General features: G+C 52.6%; 2 protein-coding genes across 2 annotated transcripts; both read right to left on the bottom strand.

Annotated features, from left to right (window-relative positions):
- ESCO2 (establishment of sister chromatid cohesion N-acetyltransferase 2) lies at window positions 1–10,328 on the bottom strand (the record flags this gene model as incomplete). Its single annotated transcript, XM_077176369.1, has 7 exons — window positions 10,311–10,328; window positions 8,490–8,621; window positions 6,759–6,848; window positions 4,696–4,863; window positions 1,874–1,896; window positions 1,628–1,789; window positions 1–166 (listed from the first exon to the last, which is right to left on the bottom strand). Coding segments are annotated over exons 1-7 (759 nt in total), but the record flags the coding sequence as incomplete, so codon positions are not given.
- Window positions 10,329–11,647: 1,319 nt separating this feature from the next.
- On the bottom strand, window positions 11,648–16,001 carry LOC143693670 (uncharacterized). Its single transcript, XM_077176330.1, has 4 exons — window positions 14,968–16,001; window positions 14,161–14,215; window positions 13,977–14,028; window positions 11,648–11,761 (listed from the first exon to the last, which is right to left on the bottom strand). The coding sequence occupies exons 1-4, from the start codon at window positions 15,526–15,528 to the stop codon at window positions 11,656–11,658; spliced, it is 774 nt and encodes a 257-aa protein (XP_077032445.1). The 5' UTR covers window positions 15,529–16,001; the 3' UTR covers window positions 11,648–11,655.
- Window positions 16,002–21,019: the final 5,018 nt, after the last annotated feature.

Here is a 21,019-nt window from a genome sequence, read left to right as displayed (position 1 = left end):
GGATCCCGGTTTGGATCGCGGTTTCCACCCCGCCGGCGCGAGGGGGCTGTAGACGAGGAAGTCGTGGCGGCCGCAGTAGCGGGCGGCGAAGCCTCTGCCGTCGGCGGTGGGGTCGGAAAAGGCCAAATCCCGGGAACTCAGCACCGCCCCAAACACGAACGTGCGCCTGGAACGGCACCGCAGCAACCGCGGCACAGGGGGGGGACATCAGCACCGGGGGAAATAAACAACAGCAGGGAAAATAATAAACAACAGCAGGGAAAATAATAAACAACAGCAGGGAAAATAATAAACAATGGGAAAAAATAACCAATGGGGAAAATCAACAATGGGGAAAATCAACAACGGGGAATCAGCGGCAGGGAAAATAAACAACGGGGGAAATAAACAACAGGGAAATAAACAACGGGGAAAATAACGGGAAATCAACAGCAGGGAAAATAAACACCAGGGAAAATAAACAACGGGAAATCAGCACCGGGGAAAATAAACAACGGGAAAAATAAACAACGGGAAAAATAAACAACGGGAAATCAACAGCAGGGAAAATAAACACCGGGGGAAATAAACAACGGGGGAAATAATAAACAACAGGGAAAATAAACAATGGGAAAAATAAACAACGGGGGAAATAATAAACAACAGGGAAAATAAACAACGGGGGAAATAAACAACGGGGGAAATAATAAACAACAGGGAAAATAAACAATGGGAAAAATAAACAATGGGGAAAATAAACAACGGGAAATCAGCACCGGGGAAAATCAACAACGGGGAAAATAAACAACGGGAAAAATAAACAACGGGAAATCAACAGCGGGAAACAACGGGGAACAACGGGAGAACAACGGGAGAACAATGGGGAACACCGGGAAATGGGAAACACCAGGGAAAAACACTGGGAACACACCAGGAAAAATCACAGGAAATGGAAAACCCTGGAAAACCATTCCTCTCTGAATCCCAGTTTTCCTGGTATCCCATCCCAAATCCCAGTTCCCCCATCCCCAATCCCAGTTCCCCATCCCCATTCCCGGCCATTCCCAGTTTCCCACCTGAGCACATCCAGCATCCCCAAACCTGGCAATCCCAGTTTTCCATCATTTCCCAAACCGAATCCCACTTTTCCTGTTATCCCATCCCAAATCTCAGTTCCCCGTCCCCAATCCCAGTTCCCCATTCCCCAAATCCCATTTCTGTTTCCCCAATCCCAGTTCCCCATCCCCATTCCCCATTTTCCCCCCGCCATTCCCGGCCATTCCCAGTTTCCCACCTGAGCACATCCAGCACTCCCAGACCTGGCAATCCCAGTTTTCCCCCAAACCAAATCCCACTTTTCCTGTTATCCCATCCCACATCCCATTTCTGTTTCCCCAATCCCAGTTCCCCATCCCCAATCCCAAATCCCAGTTCCCCATCCCCAGATCCCAGTTCCCCATCCCCAATCCCATTTCCCATCCCCAGATCCCATTTCCCCATCCCCAATCCCAGTTCCCCATCCCCAATCCCATTTCCCCATCCCCAATCCCATTTCCCCCCATCCCCAATCCCAGTTCTCCATCCCCAATCCCATTCCCCTCCTTTCCCCAATCCCGTTTCCCCCCTTTTCCCATTCCCGGTTTCCCACCTGAGCGCGTCCAGCATCCTGCGGGCGATGCCGCGGCGCCGGCGCGACCCCAGCACCCAGAGCCGGCTGATCCCGCACGCCGCCGGCTCCGGCTCCAGGGAACAGCGCCAGGCACGCAGCGACGGATCACTGGGATCACCGGGAATGGCGGGAACGGCGGGATCGAAGGGGTCAACGGGATCTTGGGAATGCCGGGGGTCCCGGGAATGCTGGGGGTCCTGGGGCTCTGGTAATGGTGCCAAGCCCGGCTCTGGCAGCACCCGGAACGCCTGTGGGAATGGGAAAATGGGAATGTGGGAATGGGGAACTGGGAATGGGGAGCTGGGAATGTGGGAATGGGGAACTGGGAATGGGGAACTGGGAATGTGGGAATGGGGGACTGGGAATGGGGGATGGAATGGAAACTGGGAACTGGGAATGGGAACTGGGAGTGGGGATGGGAATGTGGGAATGGGAACTGGGAATGGAGAACTGGGAACAGGGAATGGAGAACTGGGAACAGGGAATGGGAACTGGGAGTGGGAATGGGAACTGGGATGGGAATGGGGAACTGGGAATGGGGAACTGGGAATGGAGAACTGGGAATGGAACAGGGATGGGAACTGGGAATAGGGATGGGAACAGGAAACTGGGAATGTGGGAATGGGGACTGGGGATGATGGGAACTGGGAATGGGAAACTCGAAATTGGGAATGGGAAATGGGAAACTGGGAATTGAGAATGGGGAACTGGGAATGGGAAACTGGGAATGGAAACTGGGATGGGAACAGGGATGGGAATGGGGATGGGAATGGGGATGGGAATGGGGAATGGGGACTGCAAATGGGGAATGGGGATCGGAACTGGGAATGGGGAGTGGGAACTGGGAGTGGGATTAGGAATGGGGATGGGAACAGGAATTGGGAACTGTGAACTGGGAATGGGGATGAGAACTGGGAATGGGGAACTGAGAATGGGAACTGGGAATGGGGATGGGGAACTGGGAATGGGGGATGGGGATGGGAATGGGGAACTGGGAATGGGGATGGGAATGGGAAACTGGGAATAGGAAACTGGGAATGGGGACTGGGGATGGGAGCTGGGATAGGAATGGGGAACTGGGAATGTGGGAATGGGGAACAGGGATGGGAATGGGGAACTGGGAATGGCAATTGGGAATGGGGATGGAAACGTGGGAATGGGAAATGGGAAACTGGGAATGGGGAACTGGGAATGGAACAGGGATGGGAACTGGGAATAGGGATGGGAACAGGAAACTGGGAATAGGGAACTGGGAATGGGGAACTGGGAATGGGGAACTGGGGATGATGGGAACCGGGAATGGGGAACTCAAAATTGGGAATGGGAAATCGGAAACTGGGAATTGGGAATGGGGTTGGGAACTGGGAATGGGAATCTGGGAATTGAGAATGGGGAACTGGGAATGGGAAACAGGAATGGGGATGGAAATGTGGGAATTGGAACTGGGAATGGAAACTGGGATGGGAACAGGGATGGGGATGGGGATGGGAAACTGGGAATAGGAAACTGGGAATGGGGACTGCAAATGGGAACTGGGGATGGGAACTGGGAATGGGGAACTGGGAATTGGGAATGGGGATCGGAACTGGGAACTGGGAATGGGATTAGGAATGGGGATGGGAACAGGAATTGGGAACTGTGAACTGGGAATGGGGATGAGAACTGGGAATAGGGAACTGAGAATGGGAACTGGGAATGAGGAAGGGGAACTGGGAATGGGGAATGAGAATCAGGAACTGGGAATGGGGATGGGAACAGGAATTGGGAACTGTGAACTGGGAATGGGGATGAGAACTGGGAATGGGGAACTGAGAATGGGAACTGGGAATGGGGAACTGGGAATGGGGAACTGGGAATGAGGATGGGAATGGGAAATGGAGAACTGGGAATGGGGAACTGGGAATTTGGGGATGGGGAATGGGAAATGGAGAACTGGGAATGGGGAACTGGGAATGAGGAAGGGGAGCTGGGAATGGGGATGGGAACAGAAATTGGGAACTGAGAATGGGAACTGGGACGGGAATGGGGATGGAAACGTGGGAATGGGAAACTGGGAATGGAAAACTGGGATGGGAACTGGGAATAGGGATGGGAATGTGGGAATGGGGAACTGGGAATGGAAAACTGGGATGGGAACTGGGAATAGGGATGGGAATGTGGGAATGGGGATGGGAAACCTGGGATGGGGGATAGGAATGGGAAATGGGGATGGGAATGGGGAACTGGGAATTTGGGGATGGGAAACTGGGGATGGGAATGGGGATGGGAAACTGAGAATGGGAACTGGGAATGGGGAATGAGAATCGGGAACTGGGAATGGGGATGGGAATGAAAATTGGGAACTGAGAATGGGAACGGGAATGGGGAACTGGGAATGGGGAACTGGGAATGGGGAACTGGGAATGGGGAACTGGGAATTTGGGAATGGGAAACTGGGGATGGGAAACTGAGAATGGGAACTGGGAATGGGGAATGAGAATCAGGAACTGGGAAATGGGGATGGGAATGGAAATTGGGAACTGAGAATGGGAATGGGAATGGGGAACTGGGAATGGGGAACTGGGAATTTGGGGATGGGAAATGGGAATGGGAGTGGGAACTGGGAAATGGGGATGGGAATGGGGAACTGGGAATGGGGAACTGGGAATGGGGAACTGGGAATTTGGGGATGGGGAATGGGGATGGGAGTGGGGATGGGAAACTGAGAATGGGAACTGGGAATGGGGAATGAGAATCGGGAACTGGGAATGGGGATGGGAACAGAAATTGGGACCTGAGAATGGGAATGGGAATGGGGAACTGGGAATGGGGAATGAGAATCGGGAACTGGGAAATGGGGAACTGGGAATTTGGGGATGGGAAATGGGAATGGGAGTGGGAACTGGGAAATGGGGATGGGAATGGGGAACTGGGAATGGGGAACTGGGAATGGGGAACTGGGAATTTGGGGATGGGGAATGGGAATGGGAGTGGGAAAAGGGGGAACTGGGGATGGAAAAGTGGGAACGGGAGAGCGGGAATGCCCCCGATCCCTGAGGATCGCCCACCTGGCTGATGGGCTGCGCCACCAGGCAGCCGAGCACGCCCTGCCCGGGGCTGACAAACAGGTACACCCGGGAATGCGCCGGGAAAATCCGGGAACGCTGCTCCGGGAAACCGCGGGAATGCTCCGGGAAACCCAGCTCGGAATCCACCACGGCCAAAACCTCCTCGGCCTGCGGGGAAACGGGGTGGGAATTGTGGGGAGAAACGGGGTGGGAATTGCGGGGGAAATGGGGTGGGAATTGTGGGGAAATGGGGTGGGAATTGTGGGGAAACGGGGTGGGAATTGCGGGAAATGGGGTGGGGATTCCGGGAAAATGGGGTGGGAATTCCGGGAAAATGGGGTGGGAATTGGTGGGGAAACGGGGTGGGAATTCCGGGGAGAAACGGGGTGGGAATTGGTGGGAAAAATGGGTGGGAATTGCTGGGGAAATGGGATGGGAATTCCGGGAAAATGGGATGGAAATTCCTGGGGAAACGGGGTGGGAATTCTGGGAAAAATGGGGTGGGAATTCCTGGGAAAAACAGGGTGGAAATTGCTGGGAAAATGGGATGGCAATTCCAGGGGAAACGGGGGGGGGAATTCCAGGAAAATGGGGTGGGAATTCCAGGAGAAACAGGGGGGGAATTCTGGGAAAAATGGGGTGGGAATTGCTGGGAAAACGGGGTGGGAATTGCTGGGAAAACAGGGTGGGAATTCCCTGAGAAATGGGGTGGGAATTGCAGGAGAAACAGAGTGGGAATTCCAGGAAAATGGGGTGGGAATTCTGGAAGAAATGGGGTGGGAATTGCTGGGAAAATGGGGTGGGAATTGCAGGAGAAACAGAGTGGGAATTCCAGGAAAACGGGGTGGGAATTCCTGAGGAAATGGGTGGGAATTTTGGAAAAGCGGGGTGGGAATTTTCAGGAAAAATGGGGTGGGAATTTTGGGAGAAATGGGGTGGGTGGAAATTCCAGGAGAAACTGGGGGAATTCCTGGGAAAACGGGGGGGGGGGGGGGGGGGGGGAGAATTCCGGGAGAATGGGGTGGGAATTCTGGGAAAATAGGGGTGGGAATTCTCAGAGAAATGGGGTGGGAATTCCCAGGAAAAGAGGATTTGTTCCCAAGAAAGGCTGGGTTTGCACAGGGAATCGGGATTTAGGGACCGGGGTGGGAATCAGGGATCGGATCCTGCTGGGATTCAGGATTTGGGGATCAGATCCCATTGGGATTTAGGGATTGGGGTGGGATTCCGGGGATCAGCTCCTGCTGGGGTTTCGGGATCAGATCCCATTGGGATTTGGGATTTTGGGATCAGATCCCATTGGGATTTAGGATTTAGGGTTGGGATTTCAGGATCAGATCACATTAGGATTTGAGATTTAGGGATTGGCTCCCACCGGGATTTGGGATTTCAGGATAAGATCCCGCTGGGGTTTTGGGCTCAGATCCCATTGGGATTTGGGATTTCAGGATAAGATCCCGCTGGGGTTTTGGGATCAGATCCCATTGGGATTTGGGATTTAGGGATTGGCTCCCAGTGGGATTTGGGATTAGACCCCGTTGGGATTTCAGGATCAGATCCCGCTGGGATTTGGGATTTCAGAATGAGATCCCACTGGGATTTTGGGGTCAGATCCCATTGGGATTTCGGGATCAGATCCCGCTGGGGTTTGGGGATCAGATCCCATTGGGATTTTGGGGATCAGCTCCTCCTGGGATTTCGGGATCAGATCCCATTGGGATTTGGGATTTGGGATTTTGGGCTCAGATCTCGCTGGGATTTTGGGATCAGATCCCATTGGGATTTGGGATTTCAGGATCAGATCCCATTGGGATTTGGGATTTTGGGATCAGATAGATCCCATTGGGATTTGGGATTACAGGATCAGCTCCCGCTGGGATTTGGGATTAGACCCTGTTGGGATTTCAGGATCAGATCCCGTTGGGATTTGGGATTTCAGGATCAGATCCCATTGGGATTTGGGATTTCAGGATCAGCTCCCGTTGGGATTTTGGGCTCAGATCCCACTGGGATTTGGGATTCCAGCTCCCATTCCCGCAGGAAAGCCCAGGAAGTGCCGGTACCTTCCTGAGGGCGTATTTGGGATCCTGGGGGAGGATCAGGAGGATTTTCCCATCCCAGAATTCCGCCACCACGCGCTCCTGCTTCCAGCCCTGCCGAGGGAATGCCGGGAATCACCGCGGGATTGGGGGATCCCGGGATTGGGGGATCCTGGGATTCCAGGAGTGGGGGATCTGGGACTGGGGGAGCTCGGGATCCTGGGATTCCAGGATTGGGGATCCCAGGATTAGGAGATCCCAGGAATGGGGGATTTGGGGAATCTCAGGGATTCTGGGATTGGGAGATCCCAGGATTGGGGGATTTGGGATCCCAGGATTTGGGGAATCTCAGGGCTCCGGGTCTGGGGACTGGGATCAATCCCAGCTCTTCCCAGAGAGCCCGGCCAGGGCTGGAATTCCAGGGGGGAATCCCGGGCAGGAATTGCAGGTGGGAATACCAGAAACGAGTCCAGGGCAGGAATTTATCCGGCAATTCCCAGCATTCCCACATTCCCATTCTGAATTCCCAATTCCCCCATTCCCATTCCCAATTTCCCGTTCCCATTCCCATATTCCCATTCCCATATTCCCATTCCCATCATTCCCCCATTTCCCATTCCCAGAATTCCCACACCCTCCATTCCCTCATTCCCAGATTCCCCCATTCCCAGAATTCCTGCAATTCCCACATTCCCGCATTCCCATAATTCCTCTGGAATTCCCTCTCTCCCTTCCCTGGGTGCCGCAGTCCCATTCCCACCATTCCCAGAATTCCCATTCCCTGGAATTCCCGATCCCATTCCCATGGAATTTTTCCATGGAATTCCAGCTTCCATTCCCACCATTCCCATGGAATATTCCCATGGAATTCCCACTCCCATTCCCATCATTCCCATTCCCACCATTCCCATGGAATTTCCCATGGAATCCCTGCTCCCATTGCCACCATTCCCATGGAATATTCCCCATGGAATTCCTGATCCCATTCCCATCATTCCCATTTCCCATGGAATTCCCACTCCCATCATTCCCATGGAATTCCAGCTCCCATTCCCATCATTCCCATTTCCCATGGAATCCCCACTTCCATTCCCACTATTGCCATGGAACTTTCCCCTGGAATTCCCGCTTCCATTCCCATCCTTCCCATTCCCATTCCCATCATTCCCATTCCCACTTCTCTGGAATCCCTGCTCCCATTCCCACCATTCCCATGGAATTTTCCCCTGGAATCCCTGCTCTCATTCCCACCATTCCCATGGAATTTTCCCATGGAACTCCTGCTCCCATTCCCATCATTCCCATCATTCTCATTTCCCATGGAATCCCCGCTCTCATTCCCACGGAATATTCCCATGGAATTCCAGCTTCCATTCCCACCATTCCCATTCCTCTGGAATTCCCACTCTCATTCCCACCATTCCCATTCTCCTGGAATTCCAGCTCTAATTCCGACCATTCCCATGGAATTTTCCCATGAAATTCCAGCTCCCATTCCCACCACTCCCATGGAATATTCCCATGGAATTCCCACTCCCACTCCCATTCCCACCATTCCTATTTCCCCTGGAATTTCCGCTCCCATTATCACCATTCCCATTCCCACTTCTCTGGAATCCCTGCTCCCATTCCCACCATTCCCATTTCCATGGAATCCCCGCTCCCATTCCCACCATTTCCATTTTCCCATTCCCCTGGAATTCCAGCTCCCATTCCCACCGTTCCCATTCCCACCATTCCCGTTTCCCCGCTCACCGCGTGTCTCAGGCTCTGCCGCATTCTCCGGTGGTGCCGCAGGTGCTGGAGCCGATCCTCGGGAACGCCGGGAGCGAAGAGCATCCCGCAGGATCCGCACTGCCGCGGAAACAGGGAATGCTGCCCCGCGTCCTATGGGGGAAAAATGGGAATGCTGGGAAAAATGGGAATGCTGGGAAGAGCATCCCGCAGGATCCGCACTGCTGGGGAAACAGGGAATGCTGCCCCGCGTCCTATGGGGGAAAAACGGGAATGCTGGGAAAAATGGGAATGCTGGGAAGAGCATCCCGCAGGATCCGCACTGACGGGGAAACAGGGAATGCTGCCCTGCGTCCTGATCGGAAAAATGGGAATGCTGGGAATGCTGGGAAGAGCATCCCGCAGGATCCGCACTACTGCGGAAACAGGGAATGCTGCCCCGCGTCCTATGGGGGAAAAACGGGAATGCTGGGAAAAATGGGAATGCTGGGAAGAGCATCCCGCAGGATCCGCACTGACGGGAAAACAGGGAATGCTGCCCCGCGTCCTATGGGGGGAAAACGGGAAAAATGGGAATTCTGGGAATGAACACAGGGAATGCCGGGAATGGGAGAAGCCAAGAGCCCATGGAATGTTCTGGAACGCCCCTGTTTCCTCAGCCCATTTCCCGTCCCCCATTTCCCATGGAATGTTCCGGAATTCCCCCATTTCCCATTTCCCATGCTAATGTTCCGGAACTCTGCCATTCCCCGTTTCCCATTCCCCATGGAATGTTCCAGAATTCCTCCATTTCCCATGGAATGTTCCGGAGTTCCCCTGTTTCCCATTCCCGTTTCCCATGGAATGTTCTGGAATTCCTCCGTTCCCTGTTTCCCATGGAATGTTCTGGAAATCCCCCTTTTCCCATCCCCATTCCCCGTTCCCCATGGAATGTTCCGGAGCTCCCCCATTTCCCATTTCCCACAGAATGTTCTGGAATTGCCCCAATTCCCTGTTTCCCATGGAATGTTCCGGAACTCCCCCATTTCCCATTTCCCACGGAATGTTCGGGAACTGCCCCAATTCCCCGTTTCCCATGGAATGTTCCGGAATTCTCACATTTCTCATGGAATGTTCTGGAACTCCCCCATTTCCTGTTTCCCATGGAATGTTCCAGATCTGCCCCGTTTCCCATCCCCATTCCCTATGGAACGATCTGGAGCTCCCCCATATCCCATGGAATGTTCCAGACCTCCCCCATTTCCCATTCCCCATTTCCCATGGAATGTTCCAGAAGGCCCCCATGTCCCAGCCCATGGAATGGTCTGGAACTCCCCCATTTCCCATTTCCCATAGAATGTTCCGGAATTCCCCCATTTCCCATTCCCCATGGAATGTTCCGGAGCGCCCCCATTCCCTGTTTCCCATGGAACGTTCCGGAGCTCCCCCATATCCCATGGAATGTTCTGGAATTCCCCCATTCCCCGTTTCCCATGGAATGTTCTGGAGCTCCCCCGTTTCCCATCCCCGTTCCCCATGGAATGTTCCGGAATGCCCCCGTTTGCATTTCCCATGGAACGTTCCGGAACTCCCCCATTTCCCATTTCCCATGGAATGTTCTGGAATTCCCGCATTCCCCGTTTCCCATGGAATGTTCCGGAACTCCCCCTTTCCCCATTTCCCATGGAATGTTCTGGAGCTCCCCTGTTTCCCATGGAATGTTCCGGAACTCCCCCGCTCCCCTGTTTCCCATGGAATGTTCCGGAACTCCCCCATTTCCCATTTCCCACGGAATGTTCGGGAACTCCCCCCATTCCCCATTTCCCATGGAATGTTCCAGAAAGCCCCCATTTCCCATGGAACGTTCCGGAGCTCCCCCATTCCCCGTTTCCCATGGAACGTTCCAGATCTGCCCCGTTTCCCATCCCCGTTTCCCATGGAACGTTCTGGAGAACTCCCCCGTATCCCACGGAATGTTCTGGAATTTCCCCATTCCCCATTCCCCATGGAATGTTCCGGAACTCCCCCATTTCCCATTTCCCATGGAATGTTCGGGAACTCCCCCCATTCCCCATTTCCCATGGAATGTTCCAGAAAGCCCCCATTTCCCATGGAACGTTCCGGAGCTCCCCCATTCCCCATTTCCCATGGAATGTTCCAGATCTGCCCCATTTCCCATCCCCGTTCCCCATGGAACGATCTGGAACTCCCCCATATCCCATGGAATGTTCTGGAATTCCCCATTCCCCGTTCCCCATGGAATGTTCTGGAGCTCCCCCATTCCCCGTTTACCATGGAATGTTCCGGAATTCCCCCATTTCCCATTTCCTATGGAATGTTCTGGAATTCCCCAGTTTCCTGTTTCCCATTTCCCATGGAATGTTCCAGAAGGCCCCCATTTCCCAGCCCATGGAATGTTCTGGAATTCCCCTGTTCCCCATTTCCCATGGAATGTTCTGGAATTCCCCTGTTCCCCATTCCCCATGGAATGTTCCGGAACTCCCCCATTTCCCATTCCCGTTTCCCATGGAACGTTCCGGAGCTCCCCCATTCCCTGTTTACCATGGAATGTTCCGGAATTCCCCAGTTTCCTGTTTCCCATTTCCCATGGAATGTTCCAGAAGGCCCCCATTTCCCAGCCCATGGTATGTTCTGGAATTCCCCTGTTCCCCATTCCCCATGGAATGTTCCGGAACTCCCCCATTTCCCATTCCCGTTTCCCATGGAATGTTCCAGAGCTGCCCCGTTCCCCGTTCCCCATGGAATGTTCCGGAGCCCCCCCATTTCCCATTTCCCATGGAACATTCCAGAGCTCCCCCATTCCCTGTTCCCCATGGAACATTCCGGAGAACTCCCCCATTTCCCATTCCCTGTTTCCCATGGAATGTTCCAGAGCTCCCCCATTCCCCATTCAACGATCTGGAACTCCCCCATTTCCCATTCCCCCGTTCCCCATGGAATGTTTCTGGAGCTCCCCCGTTCACATTTCCCATGGAACGATCTGGAACTCCCCCATTTCCCATTCCCCCGTTTCCCATTGAACGATCTGGAGCTCCCCCATTCCCCGTTTCCCATTGAACGTTCTGGAGCTCCCCCGTTCCCCATGGAACGTTCCGGAGAACTCCCCCGTATCCCATTCCCGTTTCCCATCCCCGTTCCCCACGGAACGTTCCGGAATCCCCGTTCCCACTGTTCCCGCTCACAATGATCAGCTGCTGCTCCTGCTGTTGTTGTTGTTGTTGTTGTTGCTGCTCCCGGCAGCCCCTGGGGCTTTTCCAGAGGGGCCAAAGGGACCTGGGAGCTGCTCCAGGGGCCTGGAACAGGGGGAAAATAATGGGGGAAAATCAGGGGGAAAAACAGGGGAAAAATGGGAAAAATAAGGGAAAAATCAGGGGGAAAAACAGGGGAAAAATAAGGGAAAAATCAGGGGGAAAACTGGGAAAAATAAGGAAAAATCAGGGGGAAAAATAAGGGAAAAATCAGGGGGAAAACTGGGAAAAATAAGGGAAAAATCAGGGGGAAAACTGGGAAAAATAAGGGAAAAATCAGGGGGAAAAACAGGGGAAAAATAAGGGAAAAATCAAGGGGAAAACTGGGAAAAATAAGGGAAAAATCGGGGGAAAACTGGGAAAAATAAGGGAAAAATCAGGGGGAAAACTGGGAAAAATAAGGGAAAAATCGGGGGAAAACTGGGAAAAATAAGGGAAAAATCAGGGGGAAAAACAGGGGAAAAATAAGGGAAAATCAGGGGGAAAACTGGAAGAATCAGGGGGAAAATGGGAAAACCATGGGGAAAAAAATGAAGAAAAAGTGGAAAACATCAGGGGAAAAATTGCGAAAAAACAGGGAAAAAACTGGGGAAAAATAAGGGAAAAATCAGGGGGAAAACTGGGGAAAAAATGGGGAAAAACTGGGAAAAATCAGGGGAAAAATAAGAAAAATCAGAGAAAAAAACCTGGGAAAAATCAGGGGAAAAAATGGGGAAAATCAATGGAAAAAATGGGGAAAAAATGGGAAAAATCAGGGGGAAAACTTGGGAAAACACTGGGAAAAAAATAGGGAAAAACTGGGAAAGAAATGGAGAAAAAACTGGGAAAAAGCAGGGGAAAAACTGGGAAAAAACAGCGAAAATGGAAAAAATCAGGGGAAAAACTGGGGAAAGTGGGAAAAACATGGGGAAAAAATGAGGAAAAAGTAGGAAAAAATGGAGAAAAAACTGGGAAAAATCAGGGGAAAAATTGGAAAAAATAGGAAAAATAAGGGAAAATCAGGGAAAAAACAGGGGAAAAATCAGGGAAAAAGGGAAAAAAAAGGGAAATTGAAAAAATGGGGGGAAAAGGGAAAAATTGGGAAAAATTGGTGAAAAATGGGGGACAAAGGGGGAAAATGGGGCAAAATGGGAAAAAAGTGAAAAAGTGGGGAAAATGGGAAAAAATGGCAAAAAATAGGGAGAAAAAGGGGGAAAATGGAAAAAAAGGGAAAAATGGGGCAGAAAGGGAAAAAATTGGGAAAAATGGGGGAAAAATATGGGAAAAATGGGAAAAAAGGGGGAAAGAAGTGGGAAAATGGGGAAAACATGGGGAAAAAGTGGAAGGAAAAATGGAAAAAATGGGAAAAAATGGGGGGAAATGGGAAAAATGGAGAAAAATGGAGAAAATGGGGGAAAGGGGAAAAATGGGGGAAAATGGGAAAAATGGGAAAAAAGGGGGGGAAAATTGGGGGAAAAATTGGGGGAAAGAATTGGGAAAATGGGGAAAACGTGGGGGAAAAAAGGGAAAAATGGGAAAAAAGAGGGGGGAAAGGGAAAAAATGGAAAAATTGAAAAAATGGGGGAAAAAAGGGGGAAAATGGGAAAAAGTGGGGAAAAATGGAAAGAAAAAAGGGGGGAAAAGATTGGGAAAAAATGGGGAAAACAAGGGGGGAAAAAAGGTGGAAATGGGGGAAAAATGGGAAAAAAATGGGAAAAAAAAAGGGGGAAAAGTAGGGAAAAAATCAGGAAAAATGGGGGAAACATGGGAAAAATGGGGACAAAGGGAAAAATGGGAAAAAAGTGCGAGAAAAAGAGAAAAAAGTGTGGGAAAAAATTGGGGAAAAGTGGGGGAAAAAGGGGGAGGAAATGGGGGAAAAATGGGAAAAAATAGAGGAAAAGTGGGAAAAATGGGAAAATGAAAAAAAAGGGAAAAAATGGGGGAAAAGGGGAAAAATTGAACAAGTGGGGAAAATGTGGGAAAAAATGGGGGGAAATGGGAAAAAGTGGGGAAAGATGGAAAGAAAAAAAGGGAAAAAGGGAGAAAAGGGAAAAAATGGGGGAAAAGATTGGGAAAAAATGGGGAAAACAAGGGGGAAAAAAGGGTGGAAAAGGGGAAAAAAAATGGAAAAAAATAAGGAAAAAGTAGGAAAAAAAATCAGGAAAAATAGGGAAAAATGGGGGGAACATGGGAAAATGGGGACAAAGGGAAAAAATGGGGGAAAAAGGGGGAAAATGGGGAAAAAGTGGGAAAAGGGGGAAGAGCAGCACTGGGACCTCACCTCCTCCTGCTGGGCAGGAAAATGGGGAAGAGCCCGGCCGGGCACGGAGAGCCTGGAAAACAACGGGAAAATTCCGGAAAAATTCTGGAAAATCCCAGAAAAATCCCGGAATTGGGAGCTCAGGGATTCCCAGCAGGAAAATTCCAGGAATTCCCAGGGAATTCCCGAGGTTTTCCCAACTCACCCAAGTCCTGCTGGGCCGGGGCATCCGGGGAATGCGGGCACGGAGCAGAGGGGGCCTGGGGGAAAATGGGAACCATTGCGGGGTGTCCTGGGAATTCCCAGAAATTCCCAAAGAAATTCCCAGAAATTCCATGAAATTCCCAGAAATCCATTGAAATTCTCCACAATTTCCTGAAATCCCCCCCAGGGAAATTCCCAAGAAAATTCCCTGAAGTTCCCAGAAATTCCCCAGGAAATTCTCTGAAATTCCCAAGAAAAATTCCCAAGGAAATTCCCCAAAGTTCCCCAAAATTCCCAAAGAAGTTCCCAGCAATTCCTCAAAATCCCCTGGAAATTCCCTAAAATTCCCAAAGAAATTCCCCAAAAATTCCCAAGAAAAATTCCCAGAAATTCCCCAAAATTCCAAGGAAATTTCCAAAGCAATTCCTGAAAATTCCCAAAGAAATTTCTAGAAATCCCCCAAAATTCCAAGAAAAATTCCTAGAAATTCCCCGAAACTCCAAGGAAATTCCAAAGAAATTCCCCAAAATCCCCTGGAATTTCCCTAAAATTCTGAGGAAATTCCCAGAAAATCCCCAGAAGCTCCCTGGAATCCCAAGGAAATTCCTGGGGAAATTTCCCAAGAAATTCCAAAAGAATCCCCAAAATTCCCAAGAAAATTTCCCAGAAATTCCCTGGAAATTCCGAAGGAAATTCCAAGAAATTCCCCAAGAAATTCCCCAAGAAATTCCCCAAAATCCCCTGGAAATTCCCCCAGAAATTCCCAAAGAAATCCCCCAATATTTCCATGAATCCCCCATTTCCTCACCTCATTCCCGTTGCATTCCTGGGCTTTTTTCCCGTTTTTTCCCTGCTCCCATCCCTTGAAGCATTCCCGGTTTTCCTTCCCCTCTTCATTTCCTGCCGTTTCCGGAAGTTCCCTCTCCATTTCCGGAAGTTCCCTCTCCATTTCCGGAAGTTTCCTCTCCATTTCCGGAAGTTTCCTCTCCATTTCCGGAAGTTTCACCTCCATTTCCGGAAGTTCCCTCTCCATTTCCGGAAGTTCCCTCTCCATTTCCGGAAGTTTCACCTCCATTTCCGGAAGTTCCCTCTCCATTTCCGGACGTTTCCTCTCCATTTCCGGAAGTTTCCTCCCCATTTCCGGAAGTTCCCTCTTCATTTCCGGAAGTTTCCTCCCCATTTCCGGAAGTTTCCTCTCCATTTCCGGAAGTTTCCTCTCCATTTCCGGAAGTTCCTGCTCCATTTCCGGAAGTTTCCTCTCCATTTCCGGAAGTTTCCTCTCCATTTCCGGAAGTTCCCTCTCCATTTCCGGAAGTTCCCTCTCCATTTCCGGAAGTTTCAGCTCCATTTCCGGAAGTTTCCTCCCCATTTCCGGAAGTTCCCTCTCCGTTCCCGCCGTTTCCGGGGGCTCCTCCCCGGGGATTTTTTGGGATTTTCCCGTTTTTTTCCGGGCTCTGCTGAAGAAGGCGCAGCCCCGGGGGAGGCGCAGGCGCGGCCGAACCCCGGCCAGGAGCACCCGGAACGGGCCCGGCCGGGAATTCCCGCAATTCCCAACAATCCCAGAAATCTGGGAATTCTGGGAATTCCCAGCGTTGGAAATCCGGGAATTGACGCCAATCTTGGCATTCTGGGAATTTCCATGCTCAGAAATCTGGGAATTCCCATTCCCAGAAATCCCAAGCTTGGAGTCCCTGGAATTGTGGGAATTCTCAACATTGGAAATTTGGGAATTTCCAATGTTGGAAATCTGGGAATTCTCAATCCCAGAAATCCCAGAATTCTGGGAAATCCCAAGCTCGGAGTCCCTGGAATTCTGGGAATTCTCCAGCCCAGAATTCTGGGAATTCCTGAGCTCAGAATTCCCAACTTCAGAAATCAGGGAATTCCTGAGCTTGGAATCCTGGGAATTCCCACCATTGAAAATCTGGGAATTCCTGAGCTCAGATTTCCGGGAATTCCCGGATTTCTGGGAATTCCCAACCTTGGAATTCCAGGAATTCCCACTGCTTTTCCCCTTGGCATTGCCTTTGGAATTCTTCTTGGAATTCCCGGATTTCCCCCCAGAATTCCCGGATTTTTTGTTGGATTTCCCACCAAACCTCCCAGATCCCAAATTCCTGGAATTCCCAGATCCGGAATTCCCGGATTTTTCCGGGATTTTCCCCTCCCCCCCCAGCAGCTCCCGCAGCCGTTTCCTCTCCAGGGGATCCAGGTAATTCCTCTGCCCATAGAAAACCCCCACGGAAAAGTGGGAATTCCTGGGAATTCCCGAATTTCCTGCTGGAATTCCCAAATTTCCTGCTGGAATTCCCGAATTTCCCTCTGGGAGCCGCAGTTTCCGGGATGGCGCCGCTTTCTCCCGGATTTCCAGCTCGGGACTGTGAGAATTCCGGGAATTTTGGGAATGTTGGGAATTCTGGGATGCAGATCCCGGAGCAGCTCGGGGCCGTTTGCGCAGCGGGGTCCGGAATTCCGAGCAGGAGCTGGAAAAATAAAACCGGGAATGAGGGCGGGGGTGGAATTCCGGGAATTCCGGACTCGGGGCTGTGGAGGTTTTTGGGGATTTTTGGAAATTTCAAGGATTTTTTTGGGGCGTTTTCCTGAGTTTTTGGGATTTTGATCCTATTGGAATTTGTGGGGTTTTTTCGGGATTTTGGGGTTTTTTTTAAGGATTTCTTTGGGGACTTTATGGAATTTTGGGAGGGATTTTTGTGATTTTTTGGGGGTTTTTTTGTTGGAATTTTGGATTTTTGGGGGGGGATTTTTGGAGGTTTTTTGAGGTTTCGGGGGAGATTTTGGGAGTTTTTGGATTTTGGGGGGGATTTTTGGGATTTGGGGGGATTTGTTGGGGATTTGGGAATTTCGGGGTTTTTTGGGTTTCAGGTCGTTGAGATTTTGGGATATTTGGGATTCTGGGTGGATTTTTAGGGGATTTTTTGGGCTCTCACCTGTCGGGCTCCCGGCTCCGTTTCCGGGGCGTTCCGGGGCTGCTGCAAATCCAGGAGGGAGTTCAGGGCTTGGGAGGGAATTCCAGGGAACCCAAACCCCAAACCCCCAAAAATCCCCCCAAAAAACCCCAAACCCCAAACCCCCAAACACCCCCAAAAAAAACCCAAACCCCAAAAACCCCCAAAAACCCCCCAAAATCCCAAATCCCCAGCTAGGGGTTCCAGTTCCCCACAGAGCCCCAAACCCCAGCCCGGAGGCCTCGGAGCTCCATCAGAGCCCCAAATCCCAGCTCAGAGCCCTTGGAGCTCCATCAGAGCCCCCTCGGAGCTCCATCAGAGCCCCCCTCGGAGCTCCTCCATCAGAGCCCCCTCAGAGCTCCATCCATCAGAGCCCCCTCGGAGCTCCATCCATCAGAGCCCCCTCGGAGCTCCATCAGAGCCCCCCTCGGAGCTCCTCCATCAGAGCCCCCTCGGAGCTCCATCAGAGCCCCCTCGGAGCTCCACCAGGGCCCCCCTCTGAGCTCCATCAAAGCCCCAAATCCCAGCCCGGAGCCCTCGGAGCGCCACCAGAGCCCCCCTTGGAGCTCCACCAGAGCCCCCCTCGGAGCTCCATCAGTGCCCCAAATCCCAGCTCAGAGCCCCCCTCGGAGCTCCTCCATCAGAGCCCCCCTCGGAGCTCCATCACAGACCCAAATCCAAGCTCAGAGCCCTTGGAGCTCCATCAGAGCCCCAAATCCCAGCTCAGAGCCCTCGGAGCTTCACCAGAGCCCCCTCGAAGGGCCATCAGAGCCCCCCTCGGAGCTCCATCCTCAGAGCCCCAAATCCCAGCCTGGAGCCCTCGGAGCTCCACCAGAGCCCCACTCGGAGCTCCACCAGAGCCCCAAATCCCAGCTCAGAGCCCTTGGAGCTCCAGCAGAGCCCCCCCGGAGCAACTCCATCAGAGCCCCCCTCTGGAGCTCCTCCATCAGAGCCCCCCTCGGAGCTCCTCCACCAGAGCCCCCCTCGGAGCTCCATCACAGACCCAAATCCAAGCTCAGAGCCCTCTGAGCTCTATCAAAGCCCCAAATCCCAGCCCAGAGCCCTCGGAGCTCCATCAGAGCCCCCTTGGAGCTCCTCCATCAGAGCCCCCTCGGAGCTCCACCAGAGCCCCAAATCCCAGCCCAGAGCCCTCGGAGCTCCATCAGAGCCCCCTCAGAGCTCCACCAGAGCCCCAAATCCCAGCTCAGAGCCCTCGAAGCTCCATCAGAGCCCCCCTCGGAGCTCCATCAGAGCTCTCTCAGAGCCCCTTGGAGCCCAGTCAGATCCCCTCAGAGCTTCCTCAAAGCTCCCTCGGAGCCCTCTCTGAGCCCCCTCGGAGCCACACAGAGCTCACTCAGAGCCCCTTGGAGTTCCCTCCCAGTGAGACAGAGCAGAAATTCTCCAGAGTAGAAATCCCTTTGGATTCAGGTGAAATGCAGGTGAACTCAGGTGAAATCTTTGAGCTAAGGCTGCAGTTTGAACACAGCCTGAGTCTGTTTTCAGTCTGTCTTTAGTCTGACTGCCTGTTCTCGTCAAAAGCCCAGGCTCGGAGAAACTGCCTCAGCCGAAGGCCAGAGATAAGGGGGGGAATCAGAGAGAGACAGAGAAAGTGCAGTGAGAGCAGGCCAGCCTGAGCTGGGAATTGTTTCTGATAAAGAAGAGCGAGCGGCAAATGTCACGCGAAATTTGCAAAAATGAATATGCATGAACCTATTGTGAAATTGCGTGCATAAGTATTTAAGAGGGGGATAAAAAAGGATCTGGAGTTCCCAGAGGTACGCGTGTCTTTTAAGGAGAGTAATCTCCGCATGCGCCCAGCGCTGTAATAATAAACACCCCGGCTTTACAAATAATAATAAACACCCCGGGTTTACAACTTTCACAAAAGTTGTGGAATTTTGTTTGTCCCCGCAAAACAACAGCTCCGTCAGAGCCCCCTCGGAGCTCCTCAGTGCCTTGGAGCCCACTCGGGGCTCTCTCTGAGCTGCCTCGGATCCTCCTCCAAGTCCCCATCAGAGCTGCTCGGAGTTCCCGCAAAACCCTCTCGGAGTTCCCTCAGAGCCCCTCAAAGTCCCTTGGAGCTCCCTCAGAGTCCCCTCAAAGCCTCCTCGGAGCCCCCCTCAGAGCTCCATCGGAGCCTCCTCAGAGCTCCATCAGAGCCCCCTTGGAGCTGCCTCAGAGTCCCCGCAGAGCTCCTCCAGATCTCCTTCAGAGCCTCCACATAGCTCCCGCCTCAGAGCTCCTTCGCAGCCTCCTCAGAGCTCCCTCAGAAAGCCCCCTTGGAGGTCCCTCGGAGCCTCCTCAGAGCTCCACCAGAATCCACTCAGAGCCTCCTCTGAGCCCCACCAGAATCCCCTCAAAGCCTCCTCGGAGCCCCCCTCAGAGCTCCATCGGAGCCTCCTCAGAGCTCCATCAGAGCCCCCTTGGAGCTCCCTCAGAGTCCCCGCAGAGCTCCTCCAGATCTCCTTCAGAGCCTCCACATAGCTCCCGCCTCAGAGCTCCTTCGCAGCCTTCTCAGAACTCCCTCAGAAAGCCCCCTTGGAGGTCCCTCGGAGCCTCCTCAGAGCTCCACCAGAATCCACTCAGAGCCTCCTCTGAGCCCCTTCAGAATCTCCTCAAAGCCTCCTCGGAGCCCCCCTCAGAGCTCCATCGGAGCCTCCGCAGAGCTCCATCAGAGCCCCCTCTGAGCCCGCTCAGAGCTCCATCAGAGCCCCCTTGGAGCTCCCTCAGAGTCCCCGCAGAGCTCCTCCAGATCTCCTTCAGAGCCTCCACATAGCTCCCGCCTCAGAGCGCCTTCGCAGCCTTCTCAGAGCTCCCGCAGAGAGCCCCCTTGGAGGTCCCTCGGAGCCCCCTCAGAGCTCCACCAGAATGCACTCAGAGCCTCCTCTGAGCCCCCTCAGAACTCCAGCAGAGCCCCCCTCACAGCCTCCTCACAGCCCCCTCAGAACTCCAGCAGAGCCCCCCTCACAGCCTCCTCAGAGCCTCCTCACAGCCTCCTCACAGCCCCCTCAGAGCCGCTTCCTCACCTCAGCGCCGCCTCCGCCATGGCTGCTTCCCGCCTTCAGCCTCGCGCCTTCGAACCGCCCGCCCTGCGCTCCCATTGGCTGAGCTCCGCGTCATCCAGCTGTGCTCCCTTGCCATTGGTTGAACAGCGCGCGGCTCCGGGTTGTACCCGCCTCCGCTGCTTTGCAGCCAATCAGAGAGCGCGCCTTTCCGCGCGGGTCCGCCATTAAACTACAACTCCCAGCGTGCTGTGCGAGAACACAGAGCCAGTCATGAGCTCTGCGGCGCGCGGGGGCTGATGGGAGTTGTAGTCTCGCCTCCGCGCGTCCCGGGCGGGCGCGGGAGATTCTGAGGGAAGGGAAAGAATGCAGAGGGGTTGGAGTTAATGGGCGGGTAACGAGGTGCTAATTAAGGATTCTTGTGTTAATTAGGGCACCGGGGAGCTGCTCCGGGGGCGGAGATCCCTTCCACTGCCCCGGGGTGCTCCAAGCACCAATGGCCAGCCTGGGAAAAGGAAAAAAAACGGGTAAAAGGAGAAAAGGCGTCTCTTGAAAGGATCTTTCACATTTTATCCACCAAAAAACCAAAGCAAATTCTCCTTTATTGCTCTGAAATGGCCCAGCTGGGACGGTTTGGTTCCCTGTTGGTGATCGATCCCTTGCCTGGGATGTTCATTCGGTTCTAATCGTTCCTCTGGTTTTCCTGCAGTTTTGGGGCTAAAAAGAGGGAAAAAAGGGGAGGGGGAGGGGGAGGAGGAAAGGGAAGGGGTGAAAAAGGAAAAGGAAAAAGGGAAAAAGTGAAAGGGAAGGAGGCGAAAAAAGAGGGAAGGAGAAAGAAAAAAGAGGGAAGGAGAAAGAAAAAAGGGAAAGGGAAAAAAACCGAAGGGAATAG

This window comes from Agelaius phoeniceus, chromosome 3 (assembly GCF_051311805.1).
Source record: "Agelaius phoeniceus isolate bAgePho1 chromosome 3, bAgePho1.hap1, whole genome shotgun sequence".
Taxonomy (NCBI): domain Eukaryota; kingdom Metazoa; phylum Chordata; class Aves; order Passeriformes; family Icteridae; genus Agelaius; species Agelaius phoeniceus.
This window is presented reverse-complemented; position numbering and strand designations above follow the sequence as displayed.

Excerpts from the sequence above, each read along its gene's own strand:
- LOC143693670 (XM_077176330.1), bottom strand. The coding sequence starts at position 15,528 with ATGGGGAGGAAACTTCCGGAAATGGAGCTGAAACTTCCGGAAATGGAG. Across the intron at positions 14,029-14,160 it reads CCCGGCCCAGCAGGACTTGG|GCTCTCCGTGCCCGGCCGGG; the intron begins GTGAGTTGGGAA and ends GTTGTTTTCCAG. Across the intron at positions 11,762-13,976 it reads TTCCTGCCCAGCAGGAGGAG|GCCCCTGGAGCAGCTCCCAG; the intron begins GTGAGGTCCCAG and ends CCCCTGTTCCAG.